Source organism: Diaphorina citri, unplaced genomic scaffold, assembly GCF_000475195.1.
Source record: "Diaphorina citri unplaced genomic scaffold, Diaci psyllid genome assembly version 1.1 scaffold1018, whole genome shotgun sequence".
Classification (NCBI taxonomy): domain Eukaryota; kingdom Metazoa; phylum Arthropoda; class Insecta; order Hemiptera; family Psyllidae; genus Diaphorina; species Diaphorina citri.
Window position 1 is genome coordinate 123,174 of NW_007378448.1, and position 24,581 is coordinate 147,754.

General features: G+C 39.3%; 4 protein-coding genes and 1 long non-coding RNA gene across 5 annotated transcripts in view; 2 read left to right on the forward strand and 3 right to left on the reverse strand.

Moving 5' to 3' along the window:
- LOC103513739 (sodium-independent sulfate anion transporter) overlaps positions 1–3,128 on the reverse strand; it is a 28,735-nt gene extending 25,607 nt beyond the window's left edge. The window contains 1 exon segment of the mRNA XM_026826864.1: positions 2,924–3,128. Within this exon segment, the coding sequence (XP_026682665.1) occupies positions 2,924–2,950 (27 nt within the window). The 5' untranslated portion in view covers positions 2,951–3,128.
- A 126-nt stretch (positions 3,129–3,254) lies between these two features.
- Positions 3,255–14,052, forward strand: LOC103513742 (evolutionarily conserved signaling intermediate in Toll pathway, mitochondrial). Its single transcript, XM_008478591.3, has 9 exons — positions 3,255–3,363; positions 3,749–4,124; positions 4,318–4,594; positions 6,139–6,349; positions 6,771–6,814; positions 9,246–9,456; positions 10,115–10,302; positions 10,742–10,899; positions 13,906–14,052. Exons 2-9 carry the CDS (start codon positions 3,868–3,870, stop codon positions 13,907–13,909), a joined length of 1,350 nt encoding a protein of 449 aa, XP_008476813.2. The 5' UTR covers positions 3,255–3,363; positions 3,749–3,867; the 3' UTR covers positions 13,910–14,052.
- A 424-nt stretch (positions 14,053–14,476) lies between these two features.
- LOC113469293 lies at positions 14,477–16,083 on the forward strand. Its single transcript, XR_003392755.1, has 2 exons — positions 14,477–14,519; positions 15,172–16,083. It is a non-coding gene; the product is annotated as an uncharacterized LOC113469293 (long non-coding RNA).
- Positions 16,084–17,124: 1,041 nt separating this feature from the next.
- LOC103513743 (intraflagellar transport protein 56) overlaps positions 17,125–24,581 on the reverse strand; it is a 10,028-nt gene continuing 2,571 nt past the window's right edge. Inside the window, 6 exon segments of the mRNA XM_026826859.1 lie at positions 17,125–17,477; positions 19,804–19,912; positions 21,209–21,406; positions 21,503–21,613; positions 22,144–22,594; positions 22,956–23,164. Of these exon segments, the coding sequence (XP_026682660.1) occupies positions 17,233–17,477; positions 19,804–19,912; positions 21,209–21,406; positions 21,503–21,613; positions 22,144–22,594; positions 22,956–23,164 (1,323 nt within the window). The 3' untranslated portion in view covers positions 17,125–17,232.
- LOC113469292 (intraflagellar transport protein 56-like) lies at positions 18,255–19,424 on the reverse strand. Its single transcript, XM_026826863.1, has 3 exons — positions 19,249–19,424; positions 18,673–18,865; positions 18,255–18,432 (listed from the first exon to the last, which is right to left on the reverse strand). Exons 1-3 carry the CDS (start codon positions 19,371–19,373, stop codon positions 18,271–18,273), a joined length of 480 nt encoding a protein of 159 aa, XP_026682664.1. The 5' UTR covers positions 19,374–19,424; the 3' UTR covers positions 18,255–18,270.

Below are 24,581 nucleotides of genomic sequence, written 5' to 3' on the forward strand. Positions count from 1 at the left end.
TATGAGTTTTACGGTTCCCAGAGAGGGGGTAAGTTTTTTTTTTTTTTTTTTTTTTTTTAAGTGGGATCATGAAAACGTAAAATGTGAGTACAATACAAAATAAATAGTGTTCAAATCAAAATAAATTTATTCTCTCCCGTCTATTTAGTGGTAATTAGACTTTATAATTCGACCCTAAAATGGTAAAACAATTTTCTTTTCCTTACCTTCAGGGCGCAGTCGTAATCACCGCAAAAAAAGTAATAATAATAAAATAAGAAGAAAAAAATCTACTTTTCCGGGTTTCGAACACGTGACCGTCTGTATGATCTCACGAGACCACAACAGACGACACTAACTCAAACCTAACCAGTAATCGTCAAACAACAAACCTAAAGAAAAGCATGCCAAGAACTAAAATAGACGCCAGTCGGTATGCCCAACTCTCATATTGGTGATTGAAAGTGGGTTAAAAATTCCTTTCAATAAGCCAAAACGCCCAAAACCGATGTAAAAAAAAAGCTGAATAGGTAAAAAAAAGTGGATATCTTACTAAAGTAAATAATGATGATGATAATAATATTGGTGACAAAAAAATATATAAAATAATAAAACTGTAGGTACCTATGTAAAAAACAAACCAGGAATGTTGACACTATTCACTCTATGCAGCCAGAAAACCGGTTAAACACCCACGCAAAAGTTGTTCTTTTTTTTCTAACTTGGTATTTATAAAAATAACATTTTATGCAAGAGACATGAGATATACAGGGTGTCCCGGAGTTTTTGAGACACTCGATTTTTTCACGAAATGCCAGCCTAGTTAGCTTGGAAGGTAGCACGTCTAATGCCTACTTTGTGAGCGCTTGGTCACAGGTTCAATTTCCGCCGCGGTTTTATCTGTTTATCCTAAGCAGATAGGGTTTGTTTTTGGAATGCCTGGCTTTGCCCTATTCTGTCCCCCTTCGCTTTCACTTCAAGGGGTTCCATTGTTAGTTTCTAGTTACCTACTTAGATATATCTATCATTTTTTTTTTCAACTCCCAGATTAAGGCCTTGGTGTCTAGTTAATCTAAAAATGACAAATATGTAGACACTGGGCACACTGTATACTTTCTAGCCTAACTGACTCCACCTAGATAGAAAGTTCTTTTTTTCAACTTGATTGTGTAGGCATCAAGGTTTCTTTCAGGTTGGCAACCAAGTTGTCTTGATCAAAATGTTCCTTTCTTTATTATCATATACAGGGTGTTGACATAGCTTTCTGAGACACCCTGTAGAAGTCAGTCTAGTGGACTTTTTCCTATTTTATAGGGAGCTATTTAATGTAGATATTTTTGACATGCCTTAACACTTTGAGCACCAAGACTAAAAAGTCAGCCATCCCAGGGTACAAAATACAAAGGATTGTACAAGATGGCATCCAAAAAGTTTATTTAAGATAGGCCATATAAGTCACAGAAGATCTAACCAGGTTTCAGTGACATACTAGGGCATTTATTATAGCCGATGGCCCTACTTATACCAACACCAATAGACCACAATCTTTGATCATTATATTAAGAGACAACGGTGTCACTTAATATATGAGACGTAGGCCCTCAGGGAAGAGGTCTATTTCTCAATATGAATGATATTAATACCTAGCACATATGTAAATAGTGAAGAGTTTTGGCACTTTTTTTTTACTGCCACCTCACAGGCTGTAGGTATCAACACATCAACCACTTAACAAATGGAACTTAACAGGCCTTCTAGAGGCTGAAAAAATATTGGTGAAACTGGCCATATATTTTTTATAGATAAAATACAAAATACTCAATTTAACATCTTTCAGAGACCAACATGCTTATGATGCTCAAACGATTCTTCTTCTGAACCAAGTAGGAAGTAGGTACTGTACTGATGCAAGCAAGGATTCCCAGATATGTAATGTAGGTACTTAGGATTTCTCCAACCTTTTTAATAAAGGAGATAGACTCAGCCACCTATGGACCCAGACTTTCCACCAAAAATGCAAGGAAATTGAAGTTATTTTTATTTGATTTATTTAATTTTTATTTTTGATTTTATTTCATTTCTGCTCAAAGCATAGGTATTGAATATTCACCGATGGCTCACTGAAGTTTAGCAATGTTGAGCATGATTGATATCCACCTGGGCAGCTGGTAGCTATTGGCTTTTCCCACTTAGGCTTTGTTTGTTCAATAGGTAATATGCTGACTAACCTACCAGCCTAGTCAGCTTGGTCTTGACAAAAAATGTTCGTTTTCAGAACGGCTGACTTTCTCCTATCCTGTCTTCCTTCTCTCTTTGGTTTCGGGACGATAAGACCTTAGCAGTTACTTACAGTTCCCTCTATCAAACCTCTTTAAAAAATAGAAAGTAATAATCTACTGACTTACCAATGTTGGCTTGTTGCTATCAGACATGGCAGTGGCTGTTGAGATCTTTTGAAAGTTGAAAGACTTTGGAGCTTGGTAGTCTGGGCAGCTGGTAGCTATTGGTGTAATGTTCAACAGCCCCTTCAAGCTTTGGTTAAAGTTGTTACAACAGGCCCTAGCCTAAAAATGTGAAAAAATAATTTGTAAAAATAAATAAACAATGATCTTTGATCTTTCATTCTTTTTTTCTGATTTCAACATGTGAGCTTTTTATTTTATGTCTCTCACTTCTTTTAATATTAATCTCCTAGAAATAGGCTATTACAATTGGCTTTTCCCACTTAGGCTTTGTTTGTTCAATAGGTAACATACTGACTAACCTACCAGCCTAGTCAGGTTGGTCTTGACAAAAAATGTTTGTTTTCAGAACGGCTGACTTTCTCCTATCCTGTCTTCCTTCTCTCTTCAGTTTCGGGACGATAAGACCTTAGCAGTTACAGTTCCCTCTATCAAACCTCTTCAAAAAATAGAAAGTAATAATTAATAATCTTCTGACTTACCAATGTTGGCTTGTTGCTATCAGACATGGCAGTGGCTGTTGAGATCTTTTGAAAGTTGAAAGACTTTGGAGCTTGGTAGCTGGAATGATTGTTTAGGACAAATCAACTACATGGTTGATAACAACATTCTTTATGGAGTATGGACTAAAGACTTGAAATGATAAAAAAAGTAAAGAGAAACCGAAAGTTCAACTTTTTTTGCCAGTTTGCATTTTGTTAAGTTTGTTTACAAATTTGAATTTTCAAAATTTGCCGCCAGAATTGATGATCGACGCCATCTTTGAAATCGGAAAAAGAAATGCCCGCGAAATATTCAAATTTTAAAAAATGGTGAAAATCCGAAAGATTGGCATGTTTGACGTGAAAGTTTTGCAGGATATTCAGGATAAAAAAGAACCAGTTTGTAAAGTTTTAAAATGAACTTTACCTGTTCTTAGGTGGTATGTATCCCTGTTTATTTGATTTCTTTTTCTGGGAGAGCTTTCACTGTTTTTTGTGGGTCCTTTTCACGATGGATGAAGGATATTATTAGGATCCCGATATTGTAGAATGTTACCCATAAAGGTGTTCCTTCAGTGGAAATTTATTTGAAGTTCTAAGGTCCGGGCCTGTTAGTCTGCCAACTCTACCATAGGCATTCATAGTTAGTCCAGTGTTTCTTGCCATGCAGAAGATCCCAGGTTTGATTCCCAGAGTTGACCCAGCATTTAAGTGGAAAGTATTATTGTTGTTGTTGTTGTAGCGGCTTTAGCTTTTGCCGAATGGTGATAGCAGCTTATCACACATTGGTCTGAAGTAATAATGTTTGATCTGATTTTATTTCAGATCTCATGGAGCCACAATCAGCCACAAGAAATCACTTGAGTCTGCCTTCATGCAATACTACTATCTAAGTCAGATGTGAGAATTTTTAACGCCATCACCTTCTTACTTCTTTTACTACAATGTTGAAAGTGTTTAAATGTGTACTCAACACTTCAAGAGCTAGTATTTATCCAACTATCTTGTTTCTTGATAGCTCAAAATGTCTAGGAATACCCTGTGTACCAAGATTGCCTAGTAAATGGCATTTCCACTGTAGAACTTACTGTAGTAAAAAAGACAAACAATTGACAACCTTTGTACCTAGAAATTTCCATGATATTGATCAGAAGAATAAAGATAGTTTCCTTGAGATGATTGATGTTTTTATCGAGATTACCAGAAAAAGAAGTGGACATGTCGAGTTCATAGATTCAGCACTGAAATATATGAAGGAGTAATTTCCACTGTAGAACCTACTGTAGTAAAAAAGACAAACAATTGACAACTTATGTACCTAGAAATTTCCATGATATCGATCAGAAGAATAAAGATAGTTTCCTCGAGATGATTGATGTTTTTATCGAGATTACCAGAAAAAGAAGTGGACATGTCGAGTTCATAGATTCAGCACTGAAATATATGAAGGAGTTTGGTGTGCACAAAGATTTAGAAGTGTATAAGGCTCTCATTAATGTTCTGCCAAAAGGAAAGCTAGTCCCGGAGAATTTCCTGCAATCAGAATTCATGCATTATCCGAAGCAACAGAACTGTATTATAAATTTGCTTGAACAAATGGAAGACAATGGTAAGATGCGAGGATCTCTGTGCTATAATACTGGACCATCATGGTTGTCACCATGCAAGTACGTAGGTAGCCGAGTACCTAAGTTGATAAGATGGTACCTCTATTGCTGGCAGGAATAAATTCTAAAAGAGGCTGGTAAACGAGCTAGAAGACAGTCCATTTTTTCAATGAATTCATGGGTTCTATCTCAAGGGCCCTTGCGCTCCGCTGTAGTGTGTCTTCGGACAGAATTTTTCCGACAGTGACTTTGATCGTAGTGACTTCTAAAGGTAGAAGCACACTACTATCACGTGAGCTCATGTGACGTGAGGGCAGTGTATATATCGTCAGCAAAATCACCTCCTATTAAAGAGCAAGTCAACAAAGTTTGACCGCGCTACTATCATACGCTACAGATAGGTATGCTATTATGGGAGAACTTTAAACCCCATGTTTCTGACTCCCCCTGAGCTCTACCGCTCGTTTATCAGTCGGTTATTAAGAGGAATTTTCTATTCTAAAGGTAGAAACACACTACTATCACGTCACGTGAGCTCATGTGACGTGAGGGCAGTGTATCTATCGTCAAGAAAATCACCTCCTATTAAGGAACAAGTCAACAAAGTTTGACCGCGCTACTAGAGATATCATACGCTACAGATAGGTATGTTATTATGGGAGAACTTTAAACCCCATGTTTCTGACTCCCCCTGAGCTCTACCGCTCGTTTATCAGTCGGTTATGAAGAGGAATTTTCTCGACCAATTTTAGCGACAAAAGTGTCACACCCTTCTACTCTTTGGTCGCATACCGGTAAGTAGTAAACAAAGTGTTGACATTCACAAAGTATGCTATTATTAGGAAGATATTGACATTCATCACTTATGACTTCTGACATTCATGCGTAGTTAATAGTAACATCCATGTGACATTCATTGACCAGAACAACAACAAAATTATGTTTCATTTTTGTTTGTTAGATCACAAAGTATGCTATTAGGAAGATATTGCCATTCATCACTTATGACTTATGACATTCATGCGTAGTTAATAGTAACATCCATGTGACATTCATTGACCAGAACAACAACAAAATTATGTTTCATTTTTGTTTGTTAGATGTTTAAAGCGTCACTTTTCAACCACTATAAAAAAGGACCATCACCCCGGTGTATAGCAGATACAAAAAGACATATTTTCTTTATTCTGCTATCGCCATTCGGCGAAAGCTAAAGCCGCTACAACAACAAGTTCCCTTGAAAAAATAGGCTTTTCCTTAAGCCATTTTTTAATCTAGTTAGCTTGGAAATTAGCACGTTTGTCTTGTAATTGCTAGGTCGGATTGGACTCTTGCCCGAGGCAAACTTTATCCTAAAAAGATAAGGTTCGTTCTCGGAACGGCTGGCTTTTTCCTATCCTGTCCTCCTTCTTTCTTCAATTTCAGGACGATAACACCTCAGCAGATACATTTTCCTCTATAAAAACTCCTAAAAGAGGAACAAGAAGGGAAAAAAAAAGATGTTTCTCTTGCAGGGTTTCAGCAGTCCTAGCGTTTGGTTCTCCTTTTCAAGTTAAAAAAAAAAGATGTTTATTTTTAAACACTTTTTTTATATTGTCTTTCTTCCAGACCAAGGACATCCCTGAAGCCATAGATCACACTTGGATCGTGAGTGGATCGAGCGAAGCGCAGAAGGAACTGATAGCAGCGCACCCTACCGACAAACCAATCTATGTTGAGGGCGGGTTCCGAATTTGGCTCCGGGATCAGTCCATTGTGTATTACATCCTGAGGGCGGATCCGGGTCCTGCCCAGGAATATGAACAGGATGATCCTGATGGTAAATAAAATAAAATCAATTACAAATTAAATAAATAAATTCAATAAAATTAATTAATTCGTCATCCGTGGCGCAAACATTGCCTTTACGCGTGGGTATACGATCTGTATGTAATTTTATGTTCGGTTCGATATGTTGTGTGTTCAGCAAATTTAAACTTAAAAAATTAAAAATAAATTAAATTAAAAAAGTAAAAATATAGCAACCTGGCCGAGTGGATATCACTAAAGGCTTGCGCGCCGGAGGTCCCGGGTTCGATTCCCGGCGGGGTCAAAAAAATTTACATCGTGCCAATGATTAATTCTGGGACTGGTTGTTGCGGGGCCCAATCAGCCGCGTGAGGAGAATGAGTAGCTATGTAATGAAAATGTGCAGTCCTCTGCCGGCAGTATAAACAAGGTTTATTCTATTCTATTTTCAGACCTACGTAATCTTATCGATCCATTCTCAATACCTGACCTGTTCGTTATAACCATAATAAATTAAAATAAAATAAATAATAATGATGATAATAATATTGGTGACAAAAAAATATATAAAATAATAAAACTGTAGGTACCTACATATGTAAAAAACAAACCAGGAATGTTGACACTATTCACTCTATGCAGCCAGAAAACCGGTTAAACACCCACGCAAAAGTTGTTCTTTTTTTTCTAACTTGTTATTTATAAAAATAACATTTTATGCAAGAGACATGCGATATACAGGGTGTCCCGGAGTTTCTGAGACAATTGATTTTTTCACGAAATGCCAGCTTAGTTAACTTTGAAGGTAGCACGTCTAATGCCTACTTTGTGAGCGCTTGGTCACAAGTTCGATTTCCGCCGCGGTTTTATCTGTTTATCCTAAGCAGATAGGGTTTGTTTTTGGAATGCCTGGCTTTGCCCTATTCTGTCCTCCTTCGCTTTCACTTCAAGGGGTTCCATTGTTAGTTTCTAGTTACCTACTTAGATATATCTATCATTTTTTTTTTCAACTCCCAGATTAAGGCCTTGGTGTCTAGTTAATCTAAAAATGACAAATATGTAGACACTGGGCACACTGTATACTTTCTAGCCTAACTGACTCCACCTAGATAGAAAGTTCTTTTTTTCAACCCCTTCGCTTTCACTTCAAGGGGTTCCATTGTTAGTTTTTAGTTACTTAGATATGTCTATCATTGTTTTTTTAACTCCCAGATTAAGGCCTTGGTATCTAGTTAATTTAAAAATGACAAATATGTAGACACTGGGCACACTGTATACTTTCTAGCCTAACTGACTCCACCTAGATAGAAAGTTCTTTTTTTCAACTTGATTGTGTAGGCATCAAGGTTTCTTTCAGGTTGGCAACCAAGTTGTCTTGATCAAAATGTTCCTTTCTTTATTATCATATACAGGGTGTTGACATAGCTTTGTGAGACACCCTGTAGAAGTCAGTCTAGTGGACTTTTTCCTCACTATTTTATAGGGAGCTATTTAAAGAAAAGAAGATATTTTTGACATGCCTGACACTTTGAGCACCAAGACTAAAAAGTCAGCCATCCCAGGGTACAAAATACAAAGGATTGTACAAGATGGCATCCAAAAAGTTTATTTATTTTATAGGGAGCTATTTAATGTAGATATTTTTGACATGCCTTAACACTTTGAGCACCAAGACTAAAAAGTCAGCCATCCCAGGGTACAAAATACAAAGGATTGTACAAGATGGCATCCAAAAAGTTTATTTAAGATAGGCCATATAAGTCACAGAAGATCTAACCAGGTTTCAGTGACATACTAGGGCATTTATTATAGCCGATGGCCCTACTTATACCAACACCAATAGACCACAATCATTGATCATTATATTGAGAGACAACAGTGTCACTTAATATATGAGACGTAGGCCCTCAGGGAAGAGGTCTAGTTCTCAATATGAATGATATTAATAGCTAGCACATATGTAAATAGTGAAGAGTTTTGGCACTTTTTTTTTACTGCCACCTCACAGGCTGTAGGTATCAACACATCAACCACTTAACAAAATGGAACTTAACAGGCCTTCGAGAGACTGAAAAAACATTGGTGAAACTGACCATATATTTTTTATAGTTAAAATACAAAATACTCAATTGAACATCTTTCAGAGGCCAACATGCTTATGATGCTCAGAACCAAGTAGGTACTGTACTGATGCAAGCAAGGATTCCCAGATATGTACTTAATGTAGGTACTTATTAGGATGGCTCCAACCTTTTTAATAAAAGAGATAGACTCAGCCACCTATGGACCCAGACTTTCCACCAAAAATGCAAGGAAATTGAAGTTATTTTTATTTGATTTATTTAATTTTTTCATCCCAAAATTGAAGACGAATGAGGGACGAGATGAGAGAAATCCAGCTGTTCCAAGAACAAACCTTATCTAGTATAAAGTTCTCCCTGGGTCGGAATCAAACCCATGAACTAGCGCTTATGAGGCAGGCGCACTACCTTCCAAGCTAATTAGGCTCGCTGGTCAATTGTTTGAGTTTTGAATGACAATAGGACATTCCCTTGAAAAAATAGGCGTTTCCTTAAGCCATTTTTTAATCTAGTTAGCTTGGAAATTAGCACGTTTGTCTTGTGATTGCTAGGTCGGATTGGACTCCTGCCCGAGGCGAACTTTATTCTAAACAGATAAGGTTCGTTCTCGGAACGGCTGGCTTTTTCCTATCCTGTCCTCCTTCTTTCTTCAATTTCGGGACGATAACACCTCAGCAGATACATTTTCCTCTATAAGAACTCCTAAAAGAGGAACAAGAAGGAAAAAAAAAGATGTTTCTCTTGGAGGGTTTCAGCAGTCCTTGTGTTTGGTTTGGTTCTCCTTTTCAAGTTTAAAAAAAAAAGAGGTTTATTCACTTTTTTTTTATATTTTATATTTTCTTCCAGACCAAGGACATCCCTGAAGCCATAGATCACACTTGGATCGTGAGTGGATCGAGCGAAGCGCAGAAGGAACTGATAGCAGCGCACCCTACCGACAAACCAATCTATGTTGAGGGCGGGTTCCGAATTTGGCTCCGGGATCAGTCCATTGTGTATTACATCCTGAGGGCGGATCCGGGTCCTGCCCAGGAATATGAACAGGATGATCCTGATGGTAAATAAAATAAAATCAATTACAAATTAAATAAATAAATTCAATAAAATTAATTAATTCGTCATCCGTGGCGCAAACATTGCCTTTACGCGTGGGTATACGATCTGTATGTAATTTTATGTTCGATTCGATATGTTGTGTTTTCAGCAAATTTAAACTTGAAAAATTAAAAATAAATTAAATTAAAAAATATAGCAACCTCCGTGGCCGAGTGGATATCACTAAAGGCTTGCGCGCCGGAGGTCCCGGGTTCGATTCCCGGCGGGGTCAAAAAAATTTACATCATGCAAATGATTAATTCTGGGACTGGTTGTTGCGGGGCCCAATCAGCCGCGTGAGGAAAATGAGTAGCTATGTAATGTAAATGTGCATAGCGACCGGTGCCAGCATGGTAGGTAAACATTGGGTGCTGGATTATTGAGATACATATTTGGAAAATCCTACAATGCTGCAGTAAGCACATAAGTTGTGACATAATAACACAAAGAAACGGCATGTATTTATCGTCCCATCATGTGTATGAGACCTTAATTAGACTACTGGGGTAAATTGACTTTTCGGTCCTACTGGGGCAGAAAAAACGTGTTATATTCTATGGTATATGCTTTTCAGTCCTATGCCGGCAGTATAAACAAGGTTTATTCTATTCTATTTTCAGACCTACGTAATCTTATCGATCCATTCTCAATACCTGACCTGTTCGTTCTGAAAAAGAAACATCCCACAGTACACGAACAGGCAGACGGTGTTATACTGGGAGTAGCAGCCACGGGCACGTCAAGTCAAGACTCACTACTGTCCTGGGTTCGAGCCCTGGAGAAAGACGGAAATCCCCACCTGGGACAGGTAACATTTCGATTTACTATACCTTTATAAAAGAGAGAAAGAGAGAGAGAGAGAGAGAAAGAAAGAGAGAGAGAGAGAGAGAGAAAGAAAGAGAGAGAGAGAGAAAGAAAGAGAGAGAGAGAGAGAGAGAGAGAGAGAGAGAGAGATTTGATGGAGGGAACTGTAACTCCTAAGGTCTCATTTTTTTAGCTAAGGTCTTATCGTCCCAAAATCGAAGAAGTCAGTCGTTCCGAGGATAGGAGGAAGCCAGCCGTTCCGAGAACGAACATTATCCGTTCAGGATGCAATCCGCCCTAGGCCGGATTCGAACCTGGAGCCTAGCATTTACAAGGCAGACGCTCTACCAAACAAGGCAACCAGGCTGACTAACCCTTCTTTTTATTTTATTATTATTTATTTATTTTCTCCTAATATTTTTCTCATTGGTTTTATATTTCAGGTCCCTATTATGTTCACAATGAGATCGCCCCTGGGCAAAACCGAAGGCAACGAAGAAATTGAAGAACCACCCAGTAAACATCGAGTAACTCAGAGTGAGACATCCAGTATACATCGAGTAACGCAAAATAGTGAAACAGATGACCCGAAGAAAATCAGGTAATAATAAAAAGAAAAATTTTGTTAGTTCTTTTTTCTCACAGATAGCAGTGAAACGCTCAACTCCTGATTTGCCAGCCTAGTTAGCTTGGAAGGTGACACGCTCTCTCGTAAGCGCTATTCCCGCCCAGGACGGAATTGATTCTCAACAGATAAGGTTCGTTCTCGGAACGGCTGGCTTTCTCCCATCTCGTATCCAGTCCTTCTTCTCTTTGATTTCGGGAGGATAAAACCTCTTTTGTTAGGGTTCCCTCTACCAAAGCCCTGGGGGAAAAAATCGCTTTTTAAGTGGGCTACCTAACTTCTTTCTCTCTTCGATTTCGGAACGATGTTATAGTTCCATGTATTACAACCTAAAAAAAACATTCTTGGGAGTCAATGTGTTAATCGTGTGATCTACAACGAAGCAAGCGTGTCACAAGCCGACAAGACGGTGACATCTCGAAGCTGGAAACTTTGAAGTTTTGAGTATCTCGCCTTAAATTTTGGCCAGGGAGAATAAATTCCCTTAAAGGACAAATCAACTACATGGTTGATAACAACATTCTTTATGGAGTATGGTGTATGGACTAAAGACTTGAAATGATAAAAAAAAGTAAAGAGAAACCGAAAGTTCAACTTTTTTTTGCCAGTTTCCAGTTTGTTTGCATTTTGTTAAGTTTGTTTACAAATTTGAATTTTCAAAATTTGCCGCCAGAATCGATGATCGACGCCATCTTTGAAATCGAAAAAAGGAATGCCCGCGAAATATTCAAATTTTGAAAAATTGTGAAAATCCGAAAGATTGGCATGTTTGACGTGAAAGTTTTGCAGGATATTCAGGATAAAGAAGAACCAGTTTGTAAAGTTTTAAAATGAACTTTACCTGTACTTAGGTGGTATGTATCCCTGTTTATTTGATTTCTTTTTCTGGGAGAGCTTTCACTGTTTTTTGTTGGTCCTTTTCACGATGGATGAAGGATATTATTAGGATCCCGATATTGTAGAATGTTACCCATCAAGGTGTTCCTTCAGTGGAAATTTATTTGAAGTTCTAAGGTCCGGGCCTGTTAGTCTGCCAATTCTACCATAGGTATACATAGTTAGTCCAGTGTTTCTTGCCATGCAGAAGATCCCAGGTTTGATTCCCAGAGTTGACACAGCATTTAAGTGGAAAGTATTGTGTTTATTATCAGCTTATCACACATTGGTCTGAAGTAATAATGTTTGATCTGATTTTATTTCAGATCTCATAAAGCCACAATCAGCCAAAAGAAATCACTTGAGTCTGCCTTCATGCAACACTACTATCTAAGTCAGATGTGAGAATTTTTAACATCATCACTGTCTTACTTCTTTTACTACAATGTTGAAAGTGTTTAAATGTGTACTCAACACTTCAAGAGCTAGTATTTATCCAACTATCTTGTTTCTTCGTGAGAATTTTTAACGCCATCACCTTCTTACTTCTTTTACTACAATGTTGAAAGTGTTTAAATGTTTACTCAACACTTCAAGAGCTAGTATTTATCCAACTATCTTGTTTCTTGATAGCTCAAAATGTCTAGGAATACCCTCTGTACCAAGATTATTCCCTTAATAACGAGACTAGCTGGCCATAGCAGTCATTGCATCAGTTCATTCCATTCGGTTCTCTCCACCAGTTCAGAAGCTCTCCGAAAAATTTTAAAATAATTTTAAAAACTAAATAATTTTTCCAATTTGAGATTTTTTCCGAAAGTTAAAAATTTTCCGAAAATTTTTAAACTTCGTCTGAACAACTCGAAAGTTTTCAACGCTCAGAAGAAACCCTGAACCAGTTCCCAATCTTCAATCCGAAAGCGATTCCCGATTTTCAAGCTAAAATGGCCTGCGCTATGCCCATGTTTCAAGAACAGAACATGATCCAGATGAAAGTCATTGAGACCGTCCGTCAGCTCAGCGGCCCCGCCAACAATTTCGTCAGCGAGACCCTCGTCCTGAACGCGCTGAGCAGCTTCAACCCCGCCGGTCTGGCCAAGGACGGATTCCGCATGATCCTAGCTGGGCTGGTGAAGGCCAACCGCATGGAATGTTTCGTTCCCGTGACGCGACTGGGAAGTTGTGGCCCGTGCGGGGGCTGCGGCTGCGGGGCGGACTGTGGAGGCTGCTGTGGTGGATGTTGTGCGGGGGGTTGTGCCGGGGGCTGCTGTGGCTGTGGCGGGTGTGGAAGATACTACAGAGTCAAGATCGGCTAAGTGTACGATTGAGATGCAGACATGAGGAGCGCGAAAAATTCTGTGTATTTTCTTCAGACAAATAAATTGATTGTTCAGATGTTTTAAAATAATTTTACCTCTTTGTGTTGTCCTTCAATTCTAGGTTACCTTCTAGGTCTTGGGCTCTTAGGTGTCTTTCTAGGTTAATTTATAGGTACCTACTCCTCATTGAATTTTAAATGGCATTACAGTTTCTTAGGCAAGAGAAGACCTTGGGTTCACTCAACATCTCAGCTAAATTTATTTTCTTTCAATCCATTTAGTTGAGCCAAAATAAATTTGATGGCCAAAATTACTAGAATACGAAGAGTGACATTTCCACTACTTAGCTCGTTCACACTACGCCGGAAACGTTTTTTTTGCCGGAATCAGAAAAAAAAAAATCTAGGTCTTAAGCTCTTAGGTGTAGGTTAATGTATAGGTACCTACTCCTCATTGAGTTTTAAATGGCATTGCAGTTTCTTAGGCAAGAGAAGACCTTGGGTTCGATTCCCTTGGAGAAAATTTTGCGGACATTATTCTACCCTCAACATGATTGAATATACCTAATCTACATATATAAAAGAGAAACATGGACGGGTCATTTGTAATAAATTGGAACATTTCAAGAACCGATTATTATTATTTATTTTTTTTTTCAAGTAGGTTTTCATTGTCTCCGTTTTCAAGGTTTTAATGGTAAGATTCTCACTTAGTGAAATCTTCCACCCAACCAGAATCCTTGATAATGCGGGAATAAAGATTAATTTTCATTTGTTTCTTGTTCCAGGTGATACTAGTCATAAAAATCTCATTAGCACAAAGCCAAGGGAAACATGAATCAGCTCCATTCGGTGACAAGCTACCCGCCTACTCACATTACCCTCTCCCAGTCTGAGTGTAGCCATGAAAAAAACAGCAGCACGCGATTGCCCAGATGGTTTTTATTCGGTGGCGTTCACCTGGTAAACAGGAGGGCGTGGGTTCGATCCCAGCCGAGGCATGGAGAAAATCTCATTAGCACAAAGCCAAGGGAAACATGAATCAGCTCCATTCGGTGACAAGTTACCCGCCTACTCACATTACCCTCACCCAGTCTGAGTGTAGCCAGCAGTGCCCTAAATCACCATGAAAAAGCCAGCAGTGCCCTAAATCACCAAAGTATGGAAAAGTATCTTACAAGTGTAATAGCCAATGGAAAAGCAGAATTTTGAATTTAGACGAATCATATCGAAATATGGAATTGTAAATACTTTTTTAGGGCACAGCACGCGATTGCCCAGATGGTTTTTATTCGGTGGCGTTCACCTGGTAAACAGGAGGGCGTGGGTTCGATCCCAGCCGAGGCATGGAATTTTATCATTTATTTGAGAATTTGACCACAATAATAATGGAGCTCTAAGGGTTAGGTGGTAGAGAACGCCTAAGGCGTTAACCTTGCCTAGTGGTTGCCTTCCACTCAAAAGTCTAATATTATAATTAAAATTTTCCAGACTTAATTCCAACGTGTTTAAACAAAGAGTTTACTCACAAGATCAGTTTGGCAACTGAACCTTCTTGTCTAAAGCTCGGGTTACCCATCCGGACACCAACCACTCTCAACGTTGCTTAACTTACAGCCTAACTCCTATAAGGTTAACCCAACTTTAAGAGAAACCTGGTGATCTATCATTTGAAACAGGTGAATATCATTTGTAACAGGTGAGTATCTTGCCGCCCCTGATTGATGTCATACCAGAGTCCAGACTCAACCTGGTTATCTATCATTTGAAACAGGTGAGTATCATTTGTAACAGGTGAGTATCTTGCCGCCCCCTGATTGATGTCATACCAGAGTCCAGACTCAACCTGGTTATCTATCATTTGAAACAGGTGAATATCATTTGAAATAGGTGAGTATCATTTGTAACAGGTGAGTATCTATCATTTGAAACGGATGAGTATCTGACATTTATAACAGGTGAGTAGCTATCATTTGTAACAGGTGAGTAGCTAAAGGTTCGTCCACACTACAGTCGATCGACATAGGTCAAGTAGAGAAGATGGAGCTCTAAAGGTTAGGTGGTAGAGAACGCCTAAGGCGTTAACCTTGCCTAGTGGTTGCCTTCCACTCAAAAGTCTAATATTATAATTAAAATTTTCCAGACTTAATTCCAACGTGTTTTAACAAAGATTTTACTCACAAGATCAGTTTGGCAACTGAACTTCCTTGTCTAAAGCTTTAGCTCGGGTTACCCATCCGGACACCAACCACTCTCAACGTTGCTTAACTTACAGCCTAACTCCTATAAGGTTAACCCAACTTTAAGAGCTGTTTTTTGCTTAAATTACAGCATTACGTAAGTATTCTTGTATAACCTTAACACAACTTTAAGGACTGTTTTTTGCTTAAATTACAGCATTACGTACTTAGGTATACATAGGTATTTGTATAACCTTAACACAACTTTAAGGGCTGTTTGCTTAACTTACAGCATTTGGTGAGGTGACTGATGTAGACGTAATCATTTTTGAGTCCTTCGTTCTGAACTAGCAGGAACATCTCTTCTGCCTCTTTGTATTGACCTAGAGCACATTTAGCCTGCGGGGGTGAAAGGGAAACAATTAAATTGGTTTATATCATTGACCTAGACTGACCTAGAGTCACCTAGAGTCTAGAGCATACTTAGCCTGGGGGATAAAGTGGAAACAATTGAATTGGTTTATATGTATCACTGACCCAGGGCACATTTAGCCTGCGGGGAAATGGGAAACAAGTGAATTGATTTATATCTACCTTGGTGGCGGAGTGGTCAAGACGCTCGCCTGGTAGAAAGGAGGGCGCGGGTTCGATCCTAGCCGAGGCATGGAATTTTATCCTCGTGCATTTGAGAATTGGAATTTGTTACCTACTATACCCCTTGACCGGCAAATATTTTCTGCCCAGAACCTTCTCGGAAGTCTTCTTTTCTCTCAGCTGTGACGAAAATGTGTCTATTACCGGCCGTGTTTCTTTTGCAATGTTTAGAGGTATAAAATGAATTAAATAAATCAATAAATTAATAATAAGCAATTGTTGTTGTTTTAATGCAAACGAAAATTTTTTTTCTAACTCATATATCATCGGAGGCGCGCGAACGTCAAGAGTTCGAAGCTCCGCCCGGCCTATATTAACACGAAACAGAGCTTCTGCAAATTTCACCAACCTTCTTTTTAGCAACTAACAGGCTGTTAGCTTAACAGCCCTGTTAAGCCTATACAAATCAAATGGAATTTAACAGGCTGTTAGCTTAACAGCCCTGTTAAGCCAATGGGCTTTAATTTACATACTGTGTTCTTTTGGCAGGCATCATAGAGATGTCAGGTGTGATGTTTTGAATAAATATTCTTCAGTGTATATCAGTGTATAACTTAACATCAGTGTATAAACCTCCATTCGACAAACTACCCGCCCACTTTCGTTGACCTCACCAAGCCTGAGTGGGGCCGGGAAATAATAAAGTTCGCCCGAGGAGGGAATCCAACTCGCATTTACAAGATAAAGAGTTGAAAAAAGAGGTTTGACAGAGGGAACTGTAACTGCTAAGGTCTTTATCGTCCCGAAATCGAAGAGAGAAAGAAGACGGGATAGGAGAAAGCCAGCCGTTCCGGGAACCAACATTATCCGTTCACGATAAAATCCGCCCTAGGTGGGAATCGAACCCGCGGCCTAGCGCTTAAAAGGCAGACACGCTACCAACTTAACATCAACGTATACTCGAAAAACTTTCCGCCTACTTAACCTCACCAAGCCTGGGCCGGGAAAGAATAAATTTCGCCCGGGGCCGGAATGGAACCCGCACCTAATACTTTCTCACCTATCAAGCAGCCTCCGTGGCCGAGTGGGTATCACCACGTAGGAGGCCCCGGGTCGATTCCCGGCGGGGCCGGTTTTTTCGGTTCTGTGCTTGGAGTTCGGGGTGCACTCAGCCTCGTGAGGACAATTGAGTAGCTACTTTAATCGAGTAGAGAACAGTGGCACAGGAAATTGATTGCAAAAGAGGCACTTAGTAATGTTGTGATATCCACAAAAGTTGTGAAAAAGCTCTACTTTACCACAAAGAATTTGAGATTACTGATTATGATTACTAATACTTTCTCACCTATTTTCTTTCCCCGCCATAATCATTTGCATAAGCCCGGCGCATGCGCCTCTCTTGCCCTCCCAGTATTCCGCCAGGGGTTCCAAGCGCTCCAACATATCGAACGCTTTGAACGCGAACCAGAACTTAGCGCGGCGATACGACTCGTTAGCGATGAGCTGAAGGATTTGGAGCGACTCCGGACTGGTGTCCATGGTCAGATAGAGGTCCCAGGCCTGTTGACATTTGTCGTTCATGATGTCTGAAATTGTAGAAAAGATGTGAGAGAACCTGAGTCCTTCTTCTCTTTGATTTCGGGAGGATAAAACCTCTTTTGTTAGGGTTCCCTCTACCAAAGCCCTGGGGGAAAAATCGCTTTTTAAGTGGGCTACCTAACTTCTTTCTCTCTTCGATTTCGGAACGATGTTATAGTTCCATGTATTACAACCTCAAAAAAAAAAAAAAAAAAAAAAAAAAAAAATTTTGGGGAGACAAGGGTTTATCAGGGGCGGTAAGATACTCACCTGTTACAAATGATATTCACATGTTTCAAATGATAGATAACCAGGTTGAGTCTGATAGATAACCAGGTTGAGTCTGGTATAACATCAATCAGGGGCGGCAAGATACTCACCTGTTACAAATGATACTCACCTGTTTCAAATGATAGATAACCAGGTTGAGTCTGATAGATAACCAGGTTGAGTCTGGTATAACATCAATCAGGGGCGGCAAGATACTCACCTGTTACAAATGATACTCACCTGTTTCAAATGATAGATAACCAGGTTGAGTCTGATAGATAACCAGGTTGAGTCTGGTATAACATCAATCAGGGGCGGCAAGATACTCACCTGTTACAAATGATACTCACCTGTTTCAAATGATAGATAACCAGGTTGAGTCTGGACTCTGGTATAACATCAATCAGGGGCGGTAAGATACTCACCTGTTACAAATGATATTCACATGTTTCAAATGATAGATAACCAGGTTGAGTCTGATAGATAACCAGGTTGAGTCTGGTATAACATCAATCAGGGGCGGCAAGATACTCACCTGTTACAAATGATACTCACCTGTTTCAAATGATAGATCACCAGGTTTAGTCTGGACTCTGGTATGACATCAATCAGGGGCGGTAATACTTGTAGTGCCCCCTCTCCTCCCCGGAATACAACGAGATTATGTTTGATGAGATCATGATTATCACTCCCCTGAAATAAAGTCATGAATTCATGCTTATTTATCACTGCCCTGAAATCATTGATTTTTTTATATTTATATTAAAAAAGACGTTTGATAGAGAGAGCTGCAACAGCTAAGGTCTTATCATCCAGAAACCGAAGAGAGAAGGAAGACAGAATAGGAGAAAGTCAGCCGTTCCGAGAACAAAGTTATCGGTTCAGGATAAAATCCGCCCCGGGCGGGAATCGAACCCGCGGCCCAGCGCTTACCAGTATGGGTTTGAGTTGATTCTCAGCCGCTCTGCTGGTGAATAGCTTGTACGTGTTGCATGCCTTCAAGTTGAGGGCTATTCGAGACGTAGGCTTCTGGGCTAGATACATGGCCACCTGTTCTTGAGATACATCATAGTAGTCCAGCTTGTAGTAGCACATTGCTCCGTATACGTTTAGTGCTAGGAGATCTCTGGAAAGGAAAGCAAGTGGTTCTAAATTCCGAAATCTGTCACGTCACGTGAAGTCATGGGGAGACAGAAAGATGGGGTTTAAAGTTTTCCCATAATATTGTAGGTAATTTCGTTCAGGACAGTCACACTACAATTACGTTGACGTATAAGTTGTATGGGAAAATAACTGCTCTTTTCACTCTTTGTAGTGGACTACTCTGTCAATGAGTCAGGTCGTAACTTTCCATACGTACCTACTTAAAGGGGCTAGTTGAAAAGTGCCAATAAAAATAGTGAAAAGAATAATAATTATAAAGAATAATAAAAAAAGAATTATTCTTTTTTTCCATACAACTCATCGACTCTTTAACATAGGTATCTCTCATATTACCACAATACTAACTTGTGATCAAGCAGTATTCGCTTGTAGATGTCGATGGCCTCTTGGTAGTGACATCGCAGAAAGTGTATGGACGCCAAACACAGCTGCTCCTCCAAACTGTCCTCCAACTTCTGGTGGTACTCCATTAGGCTCTTCTCGTCCCCTAACTTGTGGGACAGGTGGAACGAAAGGCGCGTTTTGGCCCGACTTGGGGCTTAAAAAAAAATCTAAACGAACACAAAACAAAATTGGTTGGTTGGGTGGAAGAGCTCCTCCAGGAGGAACCACTTAAATGAAAGCCTCAGATTCATATCCATTCTAGTTTCCTGAAGAATCACCTTTCAGTACAAAGGATTTCTAAGGGCTTCTGAGTTTTATGTTAACCAATACCTAATAGATCAGTTGCGCTTACTTGGGTGATGTTTCAAAGTCATAGAGCAGGAAAAATGACTTAACTATACATATTTGTATAACCTTAACACAACTTTAAGAGCTGTTTTTTGTTTAAATTACAGCATTACGTAAGTATATTTGTATAACCTTAACACAACTTTAAGGGCTGTTTGCTTAACTTACAGCATTTGGTGAGGTGACTGATGTAGACGTAATCATTCTTGAGTCCTTCGTTCTGAACTAGCAGGAACATCTCTTCTGCCTCTTTGTATTGACCTAGGGCACATTTAGCCTGCGGGTAAATTGAAAAACAAGTGAATTGGTTTATATCATTGACCTAGAGCACACTTAGCCTGGGGGGAAATGGGAAACAAGTGAATTGGTTTATATGTAAGTATCATTGACCTAGAGCACATTTAGCCTGCGGGGGTGAAAGGGAAACAATCAAATTGGTTTATATCATTGACCTAGAGCATACTTAGCCTGGGGGATAAAGTGGAAACAATTGAATAGGTTTATATGTATCATTGACCCAGGGCACATTTAGCCTGCGGGGAAATGGGAAACAAGTGAATTGATTTATATCTACCTTGGTGGCGGAGTGGTCAAGACGCTCCATAAGGTGGTACGTCAAAATCTCTGAAAATTTCAAGTGGTACGTGTTTACTAAAAGGTTGAGAACCCCTGCTCTATAGACAATGGAAAAACTGGTTAACTTTTTTACTTTCTGTCAGGGTGTCTACCAGACTGGAAAACCGGGAAAAGTCAGGGGATTTCATGGAGACTGGAAAATTCAGGGAATTTCACAAAAATCGAAAAAGTCAGGGAATTTTTCAAAGCCTAAAAAAGACAAAGAAAGATTTCAATTAAAAAAGTATGCAACCATGAAGGGGCAACATATAATCTCTCAGAAATTTCGCCTGTGGCGCTGAAGTTTTGGGAATATTTCAAAGCCTATAAAACGTGAAAAAGACTTTGGTCAGTAAAAAAAAAGTATGCAGGTTCGATCCCATCCGAGGCATGGAATTTTATCCTCGTGCATTTGAGAATTGGAATTCGTTACCTACTATACCCCTTGGGTAAAACTGACCGGCAAATATTTTCTGCCCAGAACCTTCTCGGAAGTCTTCTTTTCTCTCAGGTGTGACGAAAATGTGGCCGTGTTTCTTTTGCAATGTTTAGAGATATAAAATGAATTAAATAAATCAATAAATTAATAATAAGCAATTGTTGTTGTTTTAATGCAAACAATTTTCGTTTTTTCTAACTCATATATCATCGGAGGCGCGCGAACGTCAAGAGTTCGAAGCTCCGCCCGGCCTATATTAACACGAAACAGAGCTTATGCAAATTTCACCAACCTTCTATTTAGCCCCTAACAGCTTGTTAGCTTAACAGTCCTGTTAGCCTATACAAATCAAATGGAACTTAACAGGCTGTTAGCTTAACAGGCCTTCTAGGGATTGAAAAAATATTGGTGAAATCCACCCTCATGGTTTTTTTCGGCTTTTTTTTTCAATTGATTTAAAGAAGAATTTTAACAATTAAGTCCTACCTCCTCTAAACAAATTCGGCATTTTTAGTTTACCTGAGCGAAGTTGAAATTGAAGCTATCGTCACTGGTGTAATAACTCTTGATGGAGCTCAAATAGAGGATTACATCCTTGAAGGATCTCAGCAGGAAGAAGGAAGACGCCATACATTGACGACCAGGCACGGTATCACACTCGCTCTGACTGCTCCCTACCAGCTGAAACAGGGCCTGGGCTGCCTTCACCATTTCCCTCTGGGGAGAGAATGAGTGAAAAGAGAATTTTTCAAAAGAGGTTTGATAGTCAAAATTCTAGGTCTGTAAAAATAAGATGAAAATCATTATACTCACTGATCCAGTGTCTTGACCTATAGTTACTTGGACCACAGCTTTGAGGATATATTCCTGAGGTACAGATGGTTCTAAATTCTTGATGAGATCAAAAGCTTCCTGGTGTTCCTCCTGGAATCAGAACGATAGGTAACTACAGTCAGGGCCCCCGAGAGAAAATTCGGATCCGGGGGCCGAAATCAAGGCTCTTTTTTGCCCTCCACCAGATTTAATTTTATTTTTATTATTATTATTTTTTTCGGTCAAGAGGTTTGATAGAGGGGACTGTGACTGCTAAAAGGTCTTATCGCCCCGAAAGTGAAAAGAGAAGGAAGAGAGGATAGGAGAAAGTCAGTCGTTCCCAGAACGAAACTTTTCTATTCAGGATAAAATTCGCACCGGGCGGGAATCGAACCCACGACTAGCGCTTACAAGGAAGACACGCTACTCTCCAAGCTAACTGGGCTGAATCCTTTTCTTTCATTCCACCAAGATTCTTCGAGATCTAGGTACTTCTCTACTTGACCTATGTCGATCGACTGTAGTGTGGACGAACCTTTAGCTACTCACCTGTTACAAATGATAGCTACTCACCTGTTACAAATGATAGATACTCATCTGTTTCAAATGATACTCACCTGTTACAAATGATAGATACTCACCTGTTTCAAATGATAGATAACCAGGTTGAGTCTGGACTCTGGTATAACATCAATCAGGGGCGGTAAGATACTCACCTGTTACAAATGATATTCACATGTTTCAAATGATAGATAACCAGGTTGAGTCTGATAGATAACCAGGTTGAGTCTGGTATAACATCAATCAGGGGCGGCAAGATACTCACCTGTTACAAATGATACTCACCTGTTTCAAATGATAGATAACTGTTTCAAAAGAACCCGCGGCCCAGCGCTTACCAGTATGGGTTTGAGTTGATTCTCCGCGGCTCGGCTGGTGAATAGCTTGTACGTGTTGCATGCCTTCAAGTTGAGGGCTATCCGAGACGTAGGCTTCTGGGCTAGATACATGGCCACCTGTTCCTGAGATACATCATAGTAGTCCAGCTTGTAGTAGCACATTGCTCCGTATACGTTTAGTGCTAGGAGATCTCTGGAAAGGAAAGCAAGTGGTTCTAAATTCCGAAATCTGTCACGTCACGTGAAGTCATGGGGAGGCAGAAAGATGGAGTTCAAAGTTTTCCCATAATATTGTAGGTAATTTCGTTCAGGACAGTCACACTACTATCACGTTGATGTAAGTTGTATGGAAAAATAACTGCTCTTTTCACTCTTTGTAGTGGACTACTCTGTCAATGAGTCAGGTCCTAACTTTCCATACGTACCTACTTAAAGGGGGTGGTTGAAAAGTGCCAATAAAAATAGTGAAAACAATAATTCTTTTTTTCCATATAACTCATCGACTCTTTAACATAGGTATCTCTCATATTACCACGAATTACCACGATACTAACTTGTGATCAAGCAGTATTCGCTTGTAGATGTCAATAGCCTCTTGGTAGTGGCATCGCAGAAAGTGTATGGACGCCAAACACAGCTGCTCCTCCAAACTGTCCTCTAACTTCTGGTGGTACTCCATTAGGCTCTTCTCGTCCCCTAACTTGTGGGACAGGTGGAACGAAAGGCGCGTTTTGGCCCGACTTGGGGGCACTTTTTCCAGAATCTGAAGGAAAAAAAGAAGAAAAAGAAAAAATGAAAAAAAAAAAAAAAATAATGAAAAAAAACACACCTACCTTAGAAAAAAAAAACATCCAAATGAAGGGTTAAACGAAAACCTAAATACGGCTTAGACAAACAGAAAACAAGAAAGTGGGAACATACAAAAAAAATGGAAAAAATGAAGGTTGGCCTTCAACATGAAGAAATAATAAACAATAATTAAACGATAATGATTTAAATTCTAAACGAACAAAAAACAAAATTGGTTGGTTGGGTGGAAGAGCTCCTCCAGGAAAAACCACTTAAATTAAAGCCTCAGATTCATATCCATTCTAGTTTCCTGAAGAATCACCTTTCAGTACAAAGGATTTCTAAAGGCTTCTGAGTTTTATGTTAACCAATACCTAATAGATCAGTTGCGCTTACTTGGGTGATGTTTCAAAGTCATAGAGCAGGAAAAATGAGGACCGACGGAATTTTTCTTCTACGACTTCTAGATCCCGAGATAAATCGATTTAAAAAATGCCGGTGAATTGTGAAGTTTGACGTCACGGCATACGCTCCCGTAGGCGATGACGTCATAATTCTTGACTCCCGCTTCGTTTGTTTGTGCGCAAGCGTTTCTGCGAAGCGACGGAAGACGGAATTCGGCTAGTTAAGAAATAAAACATACCTACCACCAAATCTTGTGAATTGTATCAGTTACTTCCCTTCATTTTAAAAATGGAAATGGAAATTCACAAAGTTACTGAGTCCTTCATCAATATAAATATAATAGTATATCTAATCCTGGCAGACTGAAATCAATTCTTCATTCCATTTCCATTTCAATCCGAGTCAAAGTCCTGATTCCTCTGATCAATCCTATACTGAATGCGATTGATATGCGTCCCCCACATGGTGGTATATAAACGATAATGATTTAAACTTCCTTCTCTCTTCGATTTCGGGACGATAAGACCATAGCAGTTACAGTTCCCTCTGTCAAACTCTTAAAAAATGTAAATGTAAATGCAATTTCTTTGTGTTATTATGTCACAACTTTGGTGCTCACTGCAGCATTGTAGGATTTTTCCCAATACATATCTCAATAATCCTATCAACCAATGTTTACCTACCATGCTGGCACCGGTCGCTATGCGCATTTACATGTCATAGCTACTCATTTTCCTCACGAGGCTGAGTGGGCCCCGCAACAGCCAGTCACGGGATCAATCATTTGAATCTTTGAGCTTTTAGAGTAGACCGGCAAATAAAAATCGAATTTTCGATTTGTTAAAAAACTTTTTCGGAGTTTTGATCTCAGACTTAGATTTCTCACAACCTTTTACGGAGGAATCAAACTTTTATTCCTTTTTGGGAGAATGACCAAAAAGGCCAAGTTCCCGACATTTGAAAACAACAACCTTTTTTTTTTTTTT